Source organism: Chiloscyllium plagiosum, chromosome 2 (genome assembly GCF_004010195.1).
Source record: "Chiloscyllium plagiosum isolate BGI_BamShark_2017 chromosome 2, ASM401019v2, whole genome shotgun sequence".
NCBI classification, from domain to species: domain Eukaryota; kingdom Metazoa; phylum Chordata; class Chondrichthyes; order Orectolobiformes; family Hemiscylliidae; genus Chiloscyllium; species Chiloscyllium plagiosum.
Genome location: NC_057711.1, coordinates 94,687,338 through 94,707,879, shown reverse-complemented (window position 1 = coordinate 94,707,879; position 20,542 = coordinate 94,687,338). Strand labels below are relative to the sequence as shown.

General features: G+C 41.6%; 1 protein-coding gene across 12 annotated transcripts in view; it reads right to left on the bottom strand.

The window, feature by feature from the left end:
- LOC122562011 (nuclear factor 1 B-type-like) overlaps positions 1 to 20,542 on the bottom strand; it is a 624,396-nt gene that overhangs the window by 154,489 nt on the left and 449,365 nt on the right. For all 12 annotated transcript variants that reach the window (XM_043714459.1, XM_043714413.1, XM_043714404.1 and 9 more), the window contains exon 3: positions 18,186 to 18,239. In XM_043714459.1, coding sequence (XP_043570394.1) covers positions 18,186 to 18,239 — 54 coding nt within the window. The remainder of the gene's footprint in view (positions 1 to 18,185; positions 18,240 to 20,542) is intronic.

Here is a 20,542-nt window from a genome sequence, read left to right as displayed (position 1 = left end):
ATTTGTATCATCGATATCCATAGGTGAGGTGCCAGAAGGCTGGATGGTGGCTAACGTTGTGTCACTATTTAAGAAATGTGGTAAGGAAAAGCCAGGGAACTATAGACTGGTGAGCCTGATATCAGTGGTAGGTAAGTTGTTGGGGGGGATCGTGAGTGACAGGATTTACATGCATTTAGAAAAGCAAGAGTGATTAAAGATAGTCAACATGCTTTTGTGTGTGGGAAATCTTGTCTCACTAACCTGATTGAGTTTTTTGAAGAAGTAACAAGAGATTGATGAAGGCAGAGTGGTGGAAGTGATTTATCTGGACTTTAGTAAGGCATACAACAAAGTTCTGCATGACTGGTTAGCACAATTATATCACATGGAATACAGGGAGAACTAGCCAGTTGGATACAGAACTGGAGAAGACTGAGGGTGGCGGTGGAGGGTTGTTTTTCTCACTGGAGGCCTGTGACCACAAGGATCGGTGCTGGGTCCACTGCTTTTTGTTATTTATATAAATGATTTGATTTAAATAGAGGAGATACGGTTAAGTTTGCAGATTATACCCAAAATTGGTGGTGTAGTGAACAGCAAAGAAGGTTATCTCAGAGTACAGGAGAACCTTGACCAGATGTGCTGATGGGCCGAGGAGTGGCAGATGGAGTTTAATTTAAATAAATATGAGGTGCTGCATTTTGGAAAGGCAAACCAGGGCAGGGCTTATACGCTTAATGGTATGGTCCTAGGGAGTCTTGCTGAACAAAGACCTTGGAGTGTAGGTTCATAGTTCCTTGAAAATAGAGCCACAGGTAGACAGGGTAGTTAAGAAGGAATTTGATATGCTTACCTTTATTGGTTAGTGCATTGAGTCTGTAAGTTGGAGGATCATGTTGTGGCTGTACAGGACATTGGTTAGGCCACTTTTGGAATACTGTGTTCAGGTCTGGTCTCCCTGCTAAAGAAAGGATGTTGTGAAACTTGAAAGGTTTCAGAAAAGATTTACAAGGATGTTATAAGGGTTGGAGGGTTTGAGCTGCAGGGAGAAGCTGAATAGGCTGGGATTAGTTTCTCTAGAGTATCAGAGGCTGAGGGATGACCTTACAGATGTTTATAAAATCACAAGGGGCATAAATTTAGCCAAAGTCTTCTCGCCAGGTTTGCAGAGTCCAAAACTAGAGTGCATAGGTTTAAGGTGAGAGGGGAAAGATTTAAAAAATACCTAAGGGTCAGCTTTTTCATGCAGAGGCTGGTGCATGTGTAGAATAAGCATCTGGATGGTATTTGAATAGGAAGGATTTAGAGGGGTATGGAGTAAATGCTGGCAAATGGGACTAGATTAATTTGGGATACCTGATTGGCATGGACAAGTTGGACTGAAGAGTCTGTTTCCATGCTGTACAGCTCTGTGCCCCTACAAATCTAAATCTGGACTATATAGTAAGCAAGAGGTCAAAGAAGAAAAGTAAGTATTGGCCTGTAGAAAATATAGAAACAGCACAGCAATTATATCTTGCATTGATTTGCGCTATAGAGGACAGAGTAACACCACACAGGGAGTTTTCAATCAGAAGATTGAAAGGCGGCAGCAATTGAGGAAAATTACAATCACTAAAGAAGTGGTTCTGAGTAAATTGTTGGAGCTGTGGGCTGAAAAGTTTCTAATTCCTACTAGATCTCATTCTGGAGTCCTAAAAGAAATAGCTTATGAGATAGTCAATGCGTTTGTTGGTTAATTTTTCAAAACTCCCTTGATTCAAGGACAGTCCCATTAGATTGGAAGATAATGAATATAACTCCTCTAGTCAAAGGAAGAGTTTGCATCCTAACACCTGTCATGGCAAAATGTTATAAGCTGTTATTAAAGCAGAGCAGGTCACTTGAATAAGTTCAAAGTAATCAGGCTGAGTAATATGGTTAAGTGAAGGGCAACTCTGATTGATTAATCTATTGGGAGTTGTTTGAGGATGTTAGATATGTTATGAATAAAAGGGAACTTGTGGGTGTACCTTACATAGATTTCCAGAGGGCAACTGGCAGCAAAGATTTGTGTGGAAAATAAAATAGGATGTAACCTGGTGTGGGGGATTGTAACTATGCAGAAAGGTTAGATAGACTGGGTTTGTTTTCACTGGAACACAGGAGACTGAGAGGCAACCTGACCGAAGTTGAATGGCATGGATAGACTGGGAAGTATATGGCTTCTCCCATAGTGGACGGGTTCGTTAGTAGGGGACACAGGTTCAAGGTGCGAGGGGGAAAGATTAAAAGAGATGTGCGAGGCAAGTTTTTCACACGAAGGATGGTGAGTGTCTGGAAGGCATTGCCAGAGGAGGTGGAGGAAGCAGACAAAAATGTAGCATTCAAGCAATGCCTGTTTGAGGGAGGGAATAGAAGGATATGGATCCTGCCAGTGAACACAGTTTTAATATGGAAGGTCAAAATGTTTTGGTGCAGCTTTGGAGGGCTGTTGTTGTTTCTTCATTTGTTCTAAAAACTCATGATATAGGTGGCAATGTATTAGCATGGATAGAATATGGCTGATAACAGGAAGCAGAAAGTAAGCATATATGAGTCTTTATGGTTGGTAAGGCATAATGAGTGATGTGTGATCTCAACTATCCATAACTTACATTAAAACATGTTGGAAGAATAAATACATATATTATCTCAATGGCGAGAAATTAATTAGGTTAGTATGCAGGTACAGCAAGTAGTTAGGAAAGGTAATAGAATGTTATTGTGTATTGTGACAGGAATTTGATACAAACGCTTCAATTGTACAGGGCACAGATGAGACCTAATCGACAGCGGAGTGCTCAGTATTGGTCTCCTTATTAATGAAAGCACGTAAAAACATTGGAAACAGTTCAGATAAGGTTCAATAGAGTAATACTTGGAATTAGTGGCTTGTATTATGAGGAAAGGTTGGACAGGCTAGACTTGTATCTGCTGGAGTTTAGAAGAATAAGAGATGACTTGATTGAAATATGTGAGATCCTGGGGAGTCTTGAGATGGGAGATGTTGTTTCCTTTAATGGGAGTATCTCGAGCTGAAGATCACTGTATAAGGGTTTACGTGTTTAAAACAGATGAGACAATTTTGTTTTTCTTTGAGGATTGAGAATCTTGGAACCCTCTTCATGAAAAGGCAGAAAGAATAGACTTCTGTTAAGCAAATGGGAGAAATGTTATTGGGATAGATTTGCATGCAAATTTCAAGTTAAAATCAGATCAGCCATGATCCTATTGTTTGGTGGAGGAGGGTTATGATGCTCAATGGCAACTCCAGTTCATTGGTTGTGCTGAAGTTTGTACTTGAATTTCAGCATTGCGGAATGTGATTCTTTATTCAAATTAATCAGAAATGAGCAGGACAACTTCAATGTTCAATCTCAGGCTGAAACTTACTATCTCTTGGCTAAGTGCCATTTTAATCTGGTTTCAAGGAAGGTTACTCTTCATGAGACTTGCAAATTTTATTGTGCTGTCATTACAAATATACCTCATTAACTACATACACTGCTGCTATGGCACCCTACATGCAAGCTGAATGCCCACTCGGTGGACTGAGAAGAACATGCCAATGCGAATCCCTGGCAGCTGTGCCATCTTTAAAATGCTATTATACACGCAATGCAAAAGTCATGTTTGCACTCTGGAGCTGCATCATTTGGCTGTACAAACTCCCAAAGGACATCCCTGCAAGGAAAATTGAAGCTGTGATTTTCTGACAGAGCCCAAGGTGCCCTGTGAACAAACTGGTGTAGAGAAGAGCTATCCTCTTCCCCAGGATTGCAAAAGGAGACCACAACACCAAACCCTGCCAGTCTTGACAAAGGTAGCTACCTAAGTTAATGTGGTCTCAACCTTCCATTGGAACCCCCAGCAATGCAGGAAGAAGATCAGTGGTTAGTGGGGTACTCAACATCCATCTTCTCACACCCTATGAGATTAGAATCTAAGCAGTGGCCAGAAAGGACTGGCATTACTCTTGCAAAGTTGCTGAAACATTCCAAACATTTAAGTAACAGGCAACATTCCTTAGCTCACATTAACCCACTGCAAATGGAACTTTTATCTGCCACATCTCTCAATCTTTAGACATGATGCCTTCTCTCCTTTCCGTTTCATAGGTACCAGCAGAATGGGAGCAGTCTTAGGGAGCAAGAAGGTATGACTATCTCATATTGTCTCCAGTACCTATGAGGATGAACCCACTGATCCCTTAGAGACTGCAACAGCAAGGTTTCTCCTATACCCTTCACTGACCAGGACAAAGCAAATCGCTTGATTGGCAACACATCCACAAACATTACCAACACTCAGTAGCAGCAGTGTGTACCATCTACAGCAGTTCACCACCACAGTTTCAAGATCAACCAGGAGAGGGCAATTATATATTGGTTTGGATCATAATGTCCACATTCTCTGTGTGAATAAAAAATCCTCAAGGTGACCCTTCCTCAGAAATAGACAGAGAAGTGCCAGTAGGCTCCCAAAGTGATAAGGAACCATGTATTGGTTCATTAGAGATGTCCCCCCAGGCACCGCAGAGTGGAGCTGGGCCTTTCACCTTCATGCTGCCTACCACCTTCAGGCTTGTGGAAGGCCATCCTGAGGAGAATGCTCTGGCCTCCACCCAAGACACACTTACTGTGCCCTGTCGACACAAACAGCACTGGGGTCAGTCGATCAAACCTCCAGTGCCAGTAGGCTACCCCATAGGGCAGGCTCCCCCATTAAGCTGTGGACCCTGGGTTGCACTGAGACATAATGGGAGAGAGAAAAAGAGGCATGGATAATACTTGATTACAAACAAATTCTCAGATTTGCAAAGAAATGTTCACTGTTGACTATCATTGTGGGAGTGTCTATATTGACAAAAATGTAAACTGGAAAGGACTGAAGCTAAAAATCCTTTTCCTAGACAATATTCTATGAATGGGGCTAGGTTAATTTAGGATATCTGGTTGACATGGACGAGTTGGACCAAAGAGTCTGCTTCCGTGCTGAACATCCCTATGACACTATGACCCCCCAAGGTGTAAAGTGGACATCTGTTGCTCCAGGAACAGGCAATGTGCAAACCAATTTTGAGTTCTACCTCTCTGTTCAGATATTACTATTATATCATAGGCATCAGTGAAGTTTAGTCACTATTCTGCACGATATGGTCAGGAGTGTGTTTGCAAAGTAGTTGGACTGCACACAGAAAGCTAATGTTTCACTGTCACAAGAAATGCTGAGCTCGCCAGTGTGTTTCGCCTCACTCTCTGGATCTGTGTCTGTTGGTGTTGATTTCTGAATGGACTGACGTTGTCATAATTAAAAAACACAGATGGCAGAACTTATGCTGCCTACCCGAGTTTGGTCACAGACATAGTCATTTCCATGGTGCACTGTGATTTACAGAATGATGAAAGGCAACAGTGGACTGCACCTTGAAATGTGAATTTCAGGCTACACTTTGCTGTGTAGCTGAATCTAAACATCAACATTGTCTTCCTCATTGCCAATCCCATAAGTGTCACGCCTCCTCACGTTCCTACCTCCAGTCTGTCTGAGCCTCATCTGCCAATCTTTGCCCTGCAGCACCAGACATATGAAGTGAACAAGTCCGGTTTTGTAGTTCACTGTCTCGCCCCAGAAACCAGGGTGCTGCTCAGTCAATGGCCCCTTCTCTCACATGACACTCTCATGCTCTATTATCACCTTACAACTTGAGTTGACCTTTTTCACATTGAAAAGGTGAACCCCTGCTCCAGACCAATCATGGCCCATCCCTTTCAGCAACTGAACAAGAAAGCCTTGAATGGTGAGTGACCAGAACCCTCTCTGATATCTGTGCAGCTACTGTGTTCTGGCAACTCCGTTGACTGACCCCATAGGGCTGACAGAGACCCACTCCCTGGGCTGACTGTAAACACTCCAAACAATGGCTAGCCATGCCTAAGCCCATGGACTGGTATCAGAGGCTGCCTTTGACTTACTGTGCTGGCACTCCTGGCTGATGGATGCCTCCCTGGACATCAGTGAGGTCTATTCCCCTAAGACTGTGAGTTTGCTTGAAGCACACATGGTGTTTTTGCTGTGTAAGTGGACAGTGTGAGATTGAGATAGCAATGTACCATTTAGCAAAATATCCATGTCCTTGACTGGTAATAACTATGGCAAACCTGCCTGGCTTTGTGTCAGTGCCAATCAGCAAGGACAAACAGCAGTACTATGAGCCTTTAAGTTCTGGCTAAGGAATAAAGATGAATAAAAGGTAAAACAAGGATTCTGCCAGCATCCAGGCATGTTAAGTGAATAAGTGCTAAGAAAGCATGTGAGCAATCTTGATATACCCCACAGTCCAAACTATAAGCTTAGTACTTATCTCTATCCACTTTGTCTTTGCAGAAATTTCAAAGAGACTTACTAGGAAGTTTCAAAGTCCGTTATACAACTGCATCAGAGATTAGCCATGATGACATGGAGAGGTTAACATGTGCACATGGTATGGGCATGGCTACTGCCACAGACATTGGTGTTAGGTGTCCAAGATTCCAACAGGAATTGTACCAACAATTGACGTCTCATCATTAGAGACTTATGGATTTAGAATTAGGTTTATTGTCACATGTACTCACATGAGTGCAGTGAAAAGTTTACAAAGTCACCACTTCCAGTGCTACATGAGAGATACGCACCAACCTAATTGCCCAGGAGTGCCAGAAGCATGTTTGGTATAAAGGTACCTCGATACAGGATTTTGGGGATAAATTAGAAAAATAAAGAAATAAGGAGTTCAGCATTACAGTCTTGTGAATACAATCCATCTTAGGCCTTGCCACCAATCCATGCCAGTCTTGCCTCCAACCTGCATTGGACTTCATCTTCATGTCTTAGGTTGAACTTATTTGGGGGAGTTAAAGACAAAAGATGTTTGCTTCATGGTGATCTACAGGGTACTGTCTTTTACCCATCTCAGGTAAGTATATATTTTGAACTTTGAAACTGAAGTGTGACTTGGTGCCTTCCTGAAGCACAGGCAAAATTCCAGCTACTTAGAAACACTAGACATGTATTGCTGGCAGCACCACATAATTAAAAGCAGACTGTAAAATTACTAGCTGAGGGCTATAGGCCTTAATTCTTCAATGTTCAGCTCAGCTTCCTTGGTAGAACAAAGAGGACAGTGTTTACAGGCTTCTTGAATAGGTTGATCTGCAGATAGACAGTTAGCAATGGATGAATCCTTTTGTTCCAATTTGATCACTGGTAAATTTTGAAGCAGCTCCTGAAAGCAGCCAAAATCCAAAGGCTTTGTGGAAGGATGGAAAGATATAAATTAATGTTAAGATGCTTGTTGGTGATTGTGTGAGTGGGAGTTGACAATTTTGGAATTGTGAGATAAAGAATAAAAATTGTTTAAAAAATAACCAACTAAATATTCCGATGAGGCTAGTAGGCTGTTGTAACGCTGTGTTATGCAAAGCAGGAAGATCCTGGGTTTTATTTCTGTGCTGGGCTGAGTTAGTAGATAGTAGCTCACAGTAGCAGAACTGACTTGGAAACAATTTCTGGAAATAATTGTGTGTGTGTGGACTTTACTGGGCTTTAATGATGTGATGATGGAATCCTGCACATGAGAGATACCCACCAACAAAATTGCCCAGGAGGGCCGAAGCATGTGTGGATATGAGGAGGGAGAGGTATGGTCTTCACTGTAAGCCTGGGTATTGTGTTAGGGAATATTAGGATAGATCGGAGTGGATATCTCCAAAAGCAGGTACCTCATCTTCCTTCCCACTCTTAGACTGTGCACTGACCCCTATTAGGCTGGCCACCTTCAGTCCCCCTTCCTTAGCTGCATACTGTATTGAGATGGAGGTGGAAAAAGATGTCAATGTAAGGCACGCTTCCTAACATCTTACTCACTCTCTTGTGCCACAGTACTAGTATCCCCAAAATCTGGGCCATAGTGAATGGATTGAAATCTCACCTGGCCCTGGAGGTGTGTTGTAACATGTCTGTGAAATAACTCCACAGAGGCTGGTATCCCATCACCAAGTCACCCTTTATTTATAGGTCCATAGTACATGAAACTGGATCAGCTTCCTCAGAGCCAGCTCTCAAGAATCAACCAGATTCCTACATTCCTACTTATATCTGTCAGCCAGGGTTCCCTGATTGGACCAGGTTCAGAGCTCCATTCAGTGAATTCATATTCCACGAGGTCCACCTGGTTGACCTCATTACAATCACTTCTAATTCAGGATGTAGACCAGTTCTTTTTTTTGTAGTTTCTCCCAGGGCGTTTTTGCACTAGGTCCAGTTCTTTTGACTCAGTCTCAGATACAGGCGGCATGTAGCAGACCATGGCCTGCTTCTTGCACCTTGAGCAGATTGGAAGAACTTCATCCTCTTCTTCTGGTGGTAAAGGCACTGAGGCTGTGACATTCACTTATATCCATCTCAGTCTCCATGGTTTCTTTGACGCCAGATGAAAGGGGATAACCCATGGATACCATCAGCCTTTCCTGCTGTTCTGAGTGATTGTGAATATTTTGCTCCTGCAGTATTCATGAGTTTGCAGATAATCTATGGTTCACATGCTTTTCAGGACTACTTCACCTAACCAAATTTTGTACATCACAGGACCCAACCTCATGTCAACCATGCCTCTTGCCCATGCAGGGCTATTTCTGTGGTTTCAGCAGCAACCTTCATCCCTGGAGGCTTGTTGCACCATAGAACATAGAACAGTACAGCACAGTACAGGCCCTTCAGCCCTCAATGTTGTGCGAGCCTTCTATTCTACTCTAAGATCAGACTAAACTACATACCTTTAATTGTACTAACTTTTGTGTGCATATCTAAGAGCCATTTAAATGTCCCTAATGTATCTGACTCTACCACTGCTGCTGGCAGTACATTCCACACACCCACCACTCTCTGGTTAAAGAACCTACCTCTGACACCTCCCCTAAACCTTCCTCCAATTACCTTAAAATTATGCCCCCTCATGACAGATATTTCCGCCATGGTAAAAAGTCTCTGGCTGTCCACTCTATCTATGCCTCTCAACATCTTGTATACCTCTATTAAGTCACCTCTCATCCTTCTTCGCTCCAATGAGAAAAACTCCAGCTCCCTCAATTTTTCTTCATAAGATATGTATATGAAATAACTCAAGATTAGACTGGTGCTGGAAAAGAACAGCAGGTCAGGCAGCATCTGAGGAGCAGGAAAATCGATGTTTCGGGCAAAAGCCCTTCTTCAGGAATGAGAGGATATTGAAATTACTCCACAGAGGCCAGTATCCGGTAAGTCATTCTTAATCTATACATGCATAGGACTTGACTGGTTCAGCTTCCTCAGAGCTAGCTGTCAGAGTCAACAGAACTTCTGACACTCTTGTTTGTTTTTCCTTAGTTTTCCCCCACTCTACCAATGCACCCGAACGGGGCTCAGTGGTAGTGCCTACATTTCCCTACATCACCCATGGCTGTGTGTGAATGTGTATGGACACATTAAAAAGACGCCATTGTGCAACAATTTAATTCCATATTTTCCACCGTCAGGAAATCACCCATGTGGCTACTGAAACATTAAAGCCTGATGGGGGCAATGCTTATGAGGAAAAAAAAGTGAAGGGGAAGGGTAAAGACAAAACCAAAATATAATTGGAGGGAGAAATAAAGCACTCCATCCCCCTGTGGTGCCCACCTCTCCCTAAAGACATCAAGATCATTGGTGGACATTGTGTGCTCCATCTCCAAAGACACTCGGGCTTGAACACAATTATGGAAGAAGAGCAGGCAACTGTCAGAGATGACCCACTCCATGGCCAACAGCCTGTTTATAGCCAGCCTGGGCAGGGCCAAGAGCAGACCCACGTGGAGGTCCTCTGATTTACTTGCATCCCTCCACACCAGTGGTTAGCACTGCTGCCTCACATCGCCAGAGACCCGGGTTCAATTCCTGCCTTAGGCGACTGACTGTGTGGAGTTTACACATTCTTCCCGTGTCTGCGTGGGTTTCCTCCGGGTGCTCCGGTTTCCTCCCACAGTCCAAAGATGTGCAAGTCAGGTGAATTGGCCATGCTAAATTGTCCGTAGTGTTAGGTAAGGGGTAAATGTAGGGGTATGGGTGGTTTGCGCTTCAGCGGGTCGGTCTGGACTTGTTGGGCCGAAGGGCCTGTTTCCACACTGTAAAGTAATCTAATCTAAAACTGTAAAGTAATCTAATCTAAAAACAAGGTGTCCAAAGATCGGGATCATGGGCAAAGTGTAATCAAAAACACAGTAAACAGTATCTAGGTAACTAAAAACAGAGTGCAAATGCCTATAACCAATACATATATAGTACACAGACTCTACTGTGCCACAAAATAGGCAATTGAGCCACCACAATCTGGTGTTACACAGGACTACTGTGAGCAACACCCTCCACCCCAGATCCCCAAGGGAGACAGGAAGGACTTCCACATAGAGGCCTCTACACACCAAGGTGTGTCTGGGTGGTGGATGAAAGAGAAGAGATGCATGGTATGTAGCAACAGTCTGTACAGGAATTGCCACTTTGCTTCCTTAAATGACATGCAGACACATATTCTGGAGGCAGCTCAGGCTGTGAGGCACAAGAGCCCAAGGGAGGCACAGGATCCCAGGGCCAATGTGAAATTCCATCTGACCAGGGACATGCATAAATGGGATTCCACCACACACCTGACCATCTGCCAATTGGTGCACAACATCGAGTCCAAACACTGTAGAGTTTGGGAATCTGATGATAGTGGCTATGAGCTGGATGTATATTGCTGCCCTGTTTGCCAATTATTGCTGCAGCATTGAGCTCAGGCCACCATCACCCAACTTGTCCCCCACACCAGTCACCCCCTTGGTCCGGGCCCTCCCTTCTGCCAGTCACTGGAACCCATGATGGTGGAGATGCCCTTCGGCCCAACAAGTCCATATCCTGCTCTCTAGTGATAATCGCTACTCCTGACGGCAGGTAGGCCTGGCGCAAGTCGGTCATGGTCCAGACATTAGTCAGGTCCTGGTAAAAATTAGGCATCATCTTAAGGGCAACTTGCAAACCCTTGCAGTCAGTAAAAAGGAGTTATGTGTTGTAATTGAAGTCACAGACCTGGAGGAAAAAAATACATTGCCGGAGCGCACCACCTAGGAGGAGGCTCAACATAAAGTTAACGTTACAGGATCTGATGGTGGGAAGTCGCCAATTGGGTACAAAACTCATGTTTGTATCTATCACCCAAGGCTCCTTAATTGGATCAGATTAATAGTCCCAATCAGGGGATTCATATTCTGTGAGGTTCCACCTTGCTGACCTTGTTACAATCACTACAGTCACCGTGCAACCTACAGAAGGAAAGCACACCCAAACATAAATACCATTCTCAAATATACAGACAGAGGGCCATAATATTGACATAATGACTTCAAGAAATAACTGGCATTCATTGAGTTCTGGTATAGGATACTGAAGGAAATTCTGTAGGTGAGGAAGCATAGACACAGCTGGAATTCTCTTCATACTAACATCACTGACACACACATCACTAATAATTCAGAAATTCCAGCTTGTGATCTCTTCAGAAGATTATGATTGACTAGATGAATCAATTAGTTCTTTGTTCCTCATGCATTCCTTGGTGATGGTCATCACATGAATTAAAGCACTGGAGTGCCTTAGTGTCCATAAAACTGTACATTAGAATTAGTTATTGCTGCCAAGAGCAGGAAAAGGAGAAAATTGGAGTGGAAATTGTAATAAAAAAAAGATAACCACAATTTTGGAAACTGCATTTATCTTGTAGCAATCAGAAGAAATCTAACACAGTAGCATCTAATTACATCAATGTCCACTAAATGAAAGGGAGCAAGACCTGCAAAATTCCAAAGTAACAAAGAATACATTTTGAGCTTGGAAGTCCTTCTGCCAATGATCTAAAGACAATAACAGAAAGTTATTCAAAGAACACAAATTTACTGTCAGAAGTTACATATTACGAGACATATATGTTAGATCAAGAGCCTCTTATTTGACTCAACATGCTGAATACTGAATGACATTGTGTAAGACTCTTGATTTTGGCAATATAATTAGTTGTTTCACACTTTCAAGTGGACTTTTACTGTACACTTTACTTTTAATATTATTCCAATAAGTAAATGGACATGGCTTAATAGATTGTAATTTGGTTTTGCTTGTATGTGCTTCTGAAATGCAAGGGCTATTGGCAAAATGAGGTTAAGACTTACAATTAAATAAGATGCGGATTATATCAATACATTTGAGAATGTTCTATCTTGGATCAGGATCCTAATATTAACATCAAACTTGGATCTGATGCTTGCAATTTGCACTGTTCACACTGTGTTGGAACAATATCTGTAGTATGAGCATACCCCACAAGCACTGTTATCTGCATTGTGACCGCATTGTCCCTGCACTGTGTCCACTACATCTGAACTATGCCTGTGCTATATCTGCACTGTAGCTACACTGTGTCCAACTGTGTCTATACTGTACCCGCACTCTATCTACATTATGCTCACACTGTCATAGAGTCATACTGCATAGAAACAGACATCCAACTAGTACACATCAAACAAGTTTCCCAAACTAGACTAGTTCCATTTGCCTGCATTTGGCCGATATCCTTCTAAACATTTTCTATTGACGTACCTATCCAAATGTCAGAGAGTCATGTCGCTGTACAGCATGATAACAGACCCTTCAGTCCATGCCGACCAGATATCTTAAATTAACCTAGTCCCATTTGCCAGCATTTGGCCCATATCCCTCTAAAAACTTACTATTCATATACTCATGCAGTTGCATTTTAAATGTCATAATTGTACTGACCTCCACTACCTCCTCTGGCAGCTCATTCCACACACACTACACCCTCTGTGTGAAAAAAAAATGTCTTTTAGGCTCCCTTTTAAATCTTTCCCCTCTCATCTTAAACCTAGTTTTGGACTCACCCATCCTGGGGTAAGGACCTTGGCTATTCACGTTATCCATGCCCCTCATGATTTTATAAACTTCTAGAAGGTCACTACTCAATCTCCAATGCTCCAGGGAAAGTAGCTGCAGCCTATCCAGCCTCTCCTTATAATCTAAACTCTCCAAGCCTCACAACATCCTTCCTATAGTAGGGAGATCAGAACTGAACTAGGTATTCCAAACATTGCCCAACCAATGTCCTGTACAACCGCAATATGATCTCCCAACTTCTTTACTCAATGTACTAACCAGTACAGGCACTTGCATACCAAATGCCTTTTTCATTATCCTGTCTATCTGCAACTCCACGTTCAGGGAAATATGAACCAGACTCTAAGGTCACTTTGTTCAGCAAGACCAGGACCTTACCATTAAGCCCTGCCCTGATTTGCCTTTCCAAAATGTAGCATCTCACATTTATCTAAATTAAACTCCAAATGCCACTCTTTGGCCCTTGGTCCATCTAAAAAATGTCCCATTGTACTCTCAGGCAACCTTCTTCATTGTTGACTCTACCACTAATTTTGGAGTCATCCACAAATTTATTAACCGTGCCTCCTATATTCTTATCCAAATCATCTATACAAATGACAAACAACAGTGGACCCAGCACCGATCCCTGCATTAAGCTGCTGATCACAGGCCTCCAGTCCAAAAAACACCTTCTCTCTGCTACTGTCAAGCCAATTTTCAAAGAACCATAGAGTCACTACACTGTGGAAAGAGGCCATTTGGCCCAACAAGTCCACACCGATTGTCCGAACAGTAATCCACCCAGACTCATTCCCCTACCTTATTACTCTTCATTTCCCCGATTAATGTACCCAGCCTACACATCCCCTATCACGATGCGCAAATTAGCATGGCCAATTTACTTAACCTGCACATCATTTGGACTGTGGGAAGAAATTGGAGCATTCGGAAGAAACCCATGCAGGTATGGGGAGAATGTGCAAACTCCATACAGACAGTCGCCCAAGGCTGGAATTGAACCCAGGTCCCTGGCGCTGTGAGGCAGCAGTGCTAACCACAGAGCCACCGTGCCATCCAATTTGTATCCAAATGGCAAGATCTCCCTGAATCCCATGTGATCTAACTGTACTAATTAGTTTACCATGAGGAACCTTGTAAAAGTCTTTACAAATGTCCATGTAGGTGCCTACTGTGTCTGTGCTATATCTACATTGTGACCACACTGCCCCACACTGTATCTGCAGCATCTCCACACTACATCTGTGTCAGCCCCACACAATATCTGCACTGTCCTAGTCTGCATTGACACTGTCCCTGCACTGAATCTGTGATGTATCTGCATTGTATCCATACTGACCCACATTGTGTCTGCACAGATTGGTGAGTAAAGTTGAAGTGCGAGTACCATCAGGCTGTCTGGTGTGGGGAATGCAGAGAGTGAGAGGGGCAAAGGGCAGGGATGTGCAACCATTCACTATGATACCTATGAAGTCCAGTGTTGGACTTGGATGGATACAGTTAAAAATCACACAACACCAGGTTATGGTCCAACAGATTTATTTGGAAGTATTTGGAATTTTCAATAATGATTAGTTAGATAGTTTTCAAAATGATGGTTGTTATCTGTGAGATGGCAGGAAATCACTTTAAATTTGTAGTGTGCGTGTTTGTGTTTGTGTGTCCACACACGAGAGTGCACCCACATGGCCAGTATATTCTCAGCCCAAATAGAAGTTATTGCTGGGTTTGATGGCTCAGTGGCTAGAACTGCTGCCTCACGGTGCCAGAGACCTGGGTTTAATTCCACCCTTGGACGACTGCCTGTGTGGAGTTTGCACATTCTCCCTATATCTGTGTGGGTTTCCTCGAGGTGCTCCAATTTTGTAAATTGCACACAATGTCCAGAGATAAGCAAGCTAGGTGGATAAGTCATGCGAAATGCAGGGTTACAGAGATAGTGTAGGGGGGTAGGTTTGATCTGAAACTCTTTGGAGGGGTGGCATCGACTTAATGGACCAAATGGCCTGCTTCCACACTGTGTGATGATTGGCCATTTTGCAGATTGAAGGGCAATACTATAGTCAGTTCTAGGATCACTGACTGTTTTGGTAAATACAGATGATTTGGATATTAGAAAAAAGTCAAATTTTAAAGTTTGTCAATGAGATCAAACTTGGAAGTGTTGTAAAGAGTGACACCAATACAAGTCACTTGATTGCAAGTGACTTTAGCTAAACCAGCAGAATGATCAGATAACTGGCAGAAGAAAGTTAATACAGGGAAGTGTGAAGTGTTATATTTTGGCAGAAACAATTGGAAAAGACACTAGAGACTTAATGGCACAGTTTTAAAGAGTGTAAGGGGATAGACGGTGTTGTGTCCACGTGTATAGAACTTTCCAGGTAGCAACATATATAGAGAGTGTGGTTAACACAGTGTGTGGAATCTTTGGCTTCATAAATTGAGGCACTGAGTATAAAAGCAAGCAAGTTATGTTGAACTTTAATAAAGCTCTTGTTAGACCACATCTAGAGCATTCAGTTCTGATCCCCAAACTTTAGGAAGAGTGTGAGGGCCTTTGAGAGATTTCTCCAATTGGTTTCAGGGATGAAGGATTTTAGTGGCAAGTTTAGTTTGGAGAAGCAAAGGGAATTGTGGGATCTTTGATTGAGGTGATCAAGATTACAAAATTAGGTTTATATGAAGTAGACAAAAATAAGCTCTTCTTGTTATGCTGATGGGACTAGAACAAAGGAACACATATTTAATTTTTTAACCAAATGTCTAGTTGGTGGGGATGGGATGATAACAAAGAATAGTTTAAAGCTGCACATGTTGCTCAGCTAATACCTTGACACCTGCTGACTGTCCGCTTGCTGTAAGGGATAATCAATGACTTCAAAAATAAACTGAATGGCTGCTTCCAAAATAAATATGGAAAACTGCACAGATAGAACAGGAAGAAGGGATTGGCTGGATTGGTGTGCAGAGTGCCACATGGCCTGATCACTGACTTTCTTTTGTGTTTGAATAATAGTGACTCTATACTACTGTCACAATCTAAGGATCGGTTACAGAATATTCAGCTCTATATTTCCAAAATGTTCACCATTCTACCTGCAGCAGAAATAGGGAGGTAAATATAAGTCATCTGTAAATAAGCTAATATGAAACATTGGAGAGTGAAGAAGCACTGGAAGAATAAAGTGCAGTATCATCAATCAGGAATCATTTATAAAATGTGAGTACACGAAGAAATGCTGAAATTTTGCTTTTATAAACAGCATGCTGAAGTTGGCAGGAGATGAAATATTTCAATCGTTTATTTTGAATGAGTCATTCAAAAATAGGATTTGTATTGACATGTAAACTTGGATTAAAAAAAACACATTAAATAAATCAAAGTGGATGACATTTAATTAAAATTTAATCCATTTTATAAGTTTCCTTTGTATACCCCCACCCAAAATGTCAGTATATTCAAAGATCAGGTTACAAGCTTGTATGTGTTACAACTTGACAACAAATGCATCTGCTGTTCTATTGAAGAGAAACCACACACACCTACAAGGAAGTCCTCAAAAAGATGTAAACATTTTTAATTAAAGTAATTTCTTCCATAAGAATCTCAGACTCATTGGGAGATGGTTGGCTATTAAATAAAATCACCAATAAGATCTCATAAAAAAGCTGAATAAAAAGTCATCTTATGCTAGAAATTTACAGTTAAGTGAGACTGTTTTCTCATATTAAACCTTTGCGTTAATGGAAATAGTTAGGAGAGATTAATCTGCACTTATTGGTGCAGTTTCTCAATGACAGGCAATTTAATAACGTGAAAGAATATTTGATAACTTTTATTCTAAAGTCAAATTTTATTTTGTAATGAAAACAATTCAATTACATCTTCTTATTACGCATAACTGGATCAAGGAAAAAAGTAAATTGCCTATTTTACAAAGGGATTTATAGAAGATGACAGTGAAAAAGTTTAAATAAATATCAGAGAATGAACAGAGACCCTGATCTTATCAGTCCTTCCTTGGAGGTAACAAGCTGTTTGTGATTATCAAAACTCAGAGTAGGATCCAATTGCAGATGGGCACTGCAATCAGTTCGTGCAGCTGTCGCACTTTAGACTCAAATAGCGACAGTTACAAACAAAAGGAAACCTTTACAAACAAAACTCGGAATTTCAACTCTGCAGAAGTTCAACAGCCTTTCCATGAGACTCCCAGGATTTGAGTCACAAAGAATACTAAAGTGTAATAACAGAGGAAATCAACACATTCACGATAAAGATTTAGGATTACAACACTGATCGAAATATATTAATTGCTCAGTGCACTTTGTTACTTCATAACAGAAATATATTGCCTGCTTCTTGTAATCTATTTGTCTGTGACACTAACCGTAAGATTTTGGCTGCAGTAATAAACGTACTGATCTGAGATGAGTACTTATTTTAAGAATGTTCATAGTGGACCCAACTTAGATTGGTTAAGCAATAACCCCATGGATCCTCTTTTCACATGACGTTCATTTCAGCCTCCGACAGATTTACCAGATCTAATAGAATAGCCACAGTAACATAGCATTCACAGACTCTGAAGCATGCATGTATACAGGTCATTTATACAAAACAAGGGCACTGTGGAAATTAAGTCAAAATGCTCTTGAGCAGAGGTCAGCTGAAATTTTTTTTAAAAGAGTACATTCCTTATACTTATTAGCTGTACCCAACATGTGGGCTTGGTTTAAATTTTTAAGTCAAGCATAAGTCTATACTTGAACTCACACAACTGGATGGCTGGAGTTACACTGGAGGATCAACAGCAGAGTGCTTTTGGGATTCACAACTGAAGATGGATGAACCTTTCAGGACATAATAGGCAATGTACCAAAGTTACTCTGATTTAGCTTTTCTGTGAACAGGAAAGGGTATCCCTGCATCACCCCTTCCTCCTTATCCCCTCCTCAATTAAAATTAGAGTATTCCTTTTTCCCAAACTCTCCTTTACCCTGACTTCAAGCAATGATGCTGGCAATCTAGGGAAAGGAGAGGGTGAACAGAAACGTACAGTACCATTTGGAATATGAGATGGGTCATCATGGAGATAAAAATGGAAGGAATCATTGCATTCTAGGATTATATCATTTATAGATCAAACCATTTCTTCAGCTTTAATTGATTTCCTTACCTGGAGTAATTTTCGTAGATTCACTGTGGCTGGGACTATCTGCATGACCAGATTCTGGCAAAAAGAAAAGAAAAACAATTTTTAAAAATATTTTCATAATTTAAGAACCTAGATCCCTAAACAACAATTTAGATTTCTAACTTGCCCGATACCAATTCTGTCTGTAGATTCTGGCACTGTTGCTAATTTTCAAGCATCATATTAAAGTGAGACTATCATGCCATGCATGACAAAATTACCAAATTAACTGTTTTCTTCATAAATGAAAATTTCACAGGTACAACAAATTATCTGGTGAATCTCCAATTCAGCACCCTGTCAAAAATGGATTACAATAAAGGATTGCGAAAAGAGTTAATGTGCAGTAAATTATTTCAAAGAAAATTATTTAGAACAACAATCAAAAAGGGATTTTGACAAGCTACTGATTAAACTTAGATAATTTTAATGTACAAAATTATGAGGGGATGGATAGGATAAATAGGCAAAGTCTTTTCCCTGTGGTTGGGGAGTCCAGAACTAGAGGGCATAGGTTTAGGGTGAGAGGGGAAAGATATAAAGGAGATCTAAGGGGCAACTTTTTCATGCAGAGGGTGGTACGTATATGGAATGAGCTGCCAGAGGATGTGGTGGAGGCTGGTACAATTGCAACATTTAAGAGGCATTTGGATGGGTATATGAATAGGAAGGGTTTGGAGGGATATGGGTCAGGTGCTGGCAGGTGGGACTAGGTTGGGTTGGGATATCTGGTCGGCATGGACGGGTTAGACCGAAGGGTCTGTTTCCATGCTGTACATCTCTATGACTCTATGATCTATGGGGGAGGGTTCAAAAGGTAGGCCTTGTGATTATAGCTAGATTATTAATCCAGAAATTCAGCTACAGTTCTGGCATCTGGGTTCAAATCCTGTAAAGGCAAATGGTGGAATCTGAATTTGATAAAGCATCTGGATTAAGGGATCTGATGATGACCATAAAACTATCATCGATTTTTGGAAAAAGCCATCTGGTTCACTAATACCTTAAGAGAAAGAAACTGTCATCCTTACCTAGTCTGGCCTACATATGATTCCAGATTTGCAGCAATGTGGTTTACTCTTCCCTACTCTTGGACAATTAAGGATTGGCAATAAATGCTGGATAGCCAGAGACTTTTTTCCAGGGTGGAAATGATATCATGAGGGGGCATAATAGGAGGAAGATCTAGAGGAGATGTCAGAGGTAGGTTCTTTACACAGAGAGTGGTGGGTGCGTGGAATACACTGCCATCAGTTGTAGTAGAGTCAGATACATTAGGGACATTTAAACAACTCTTGGATAGGCACGTGAATGATAGTAAATTGAAGGGCATGCAAATTAGTTTGATCTTAGACAAAGGTTGGCACAACATTGAGGGCTGAAAGGCCTGTACTGTGCTGTACTGTTCTATGTTCTTAACCAGAGACATCCACATCCTGTGAAGTGATTTTTTTTTAAATTGACTTTTGTGAAAGGGGGCATGTTATCTACAAAGATCATCTTCTCTGCTATATTCATGGATTTCCTGCATCAATTTATGACAGGGATGCCTTGTCCAGAAATTTCCAGCACTGAAATGATCTAAAACTGAGTGGGTAATTATTCATCTGATTAGGATCGGAATTAAGGTTTCTGGTCCTGACCCAAATATCTAGGCCCAATATCTTTGCAATGAAAATTAAGAAAGCAGTGGTATCAAAATAAAACTGCTAGAAATCCAAACTAGGAATAGCCAGGTGATATTAGACCAACATTAGGTTAACATTTTCAAACTTTGAGAGAAGATTTGTAGCTCGGGTGCTCGTTGTTGTGGTTCTGTTAGCCAAGCTGGGAATTTGTGTTGCAGACATTTCATCCCCTGTCTAGGTGATATCCTCAGTGCTTGGGAGCCTCCTGTGATGGTACAGGAGACGTGATGGTGCCATTCCTAGATGTGATGGTACAGAGAACACCGAACGGAGAATTCACCACAAAGGTATACAGGAAAGCCACACACACAGACCAAGTCCTGAACTACGAAAGCAACCACCCCAACACACACAAAAGAAGTTGCATCAAGACACTATTCAAAAGGGCCACAACACACTGCAGTACACCAGAACTGCAAAAAGAGGAAGAAGAACACCTATACAATGTATTCGCCAAAAATTGATACCCTCGGAATTTCATCAACAGATGCCTAAGGGAAAGACAATGGAACGAGGACATGCCGCAACCCAAAGGACTAGCCACACTACCATACATCAAGAGCATTTCCGAACTGACAGCCAGACTACTGCGACCACTAGGACTCATAACAGCACACAAACCAACAGCCACCCTCAGACAACAACTCACCA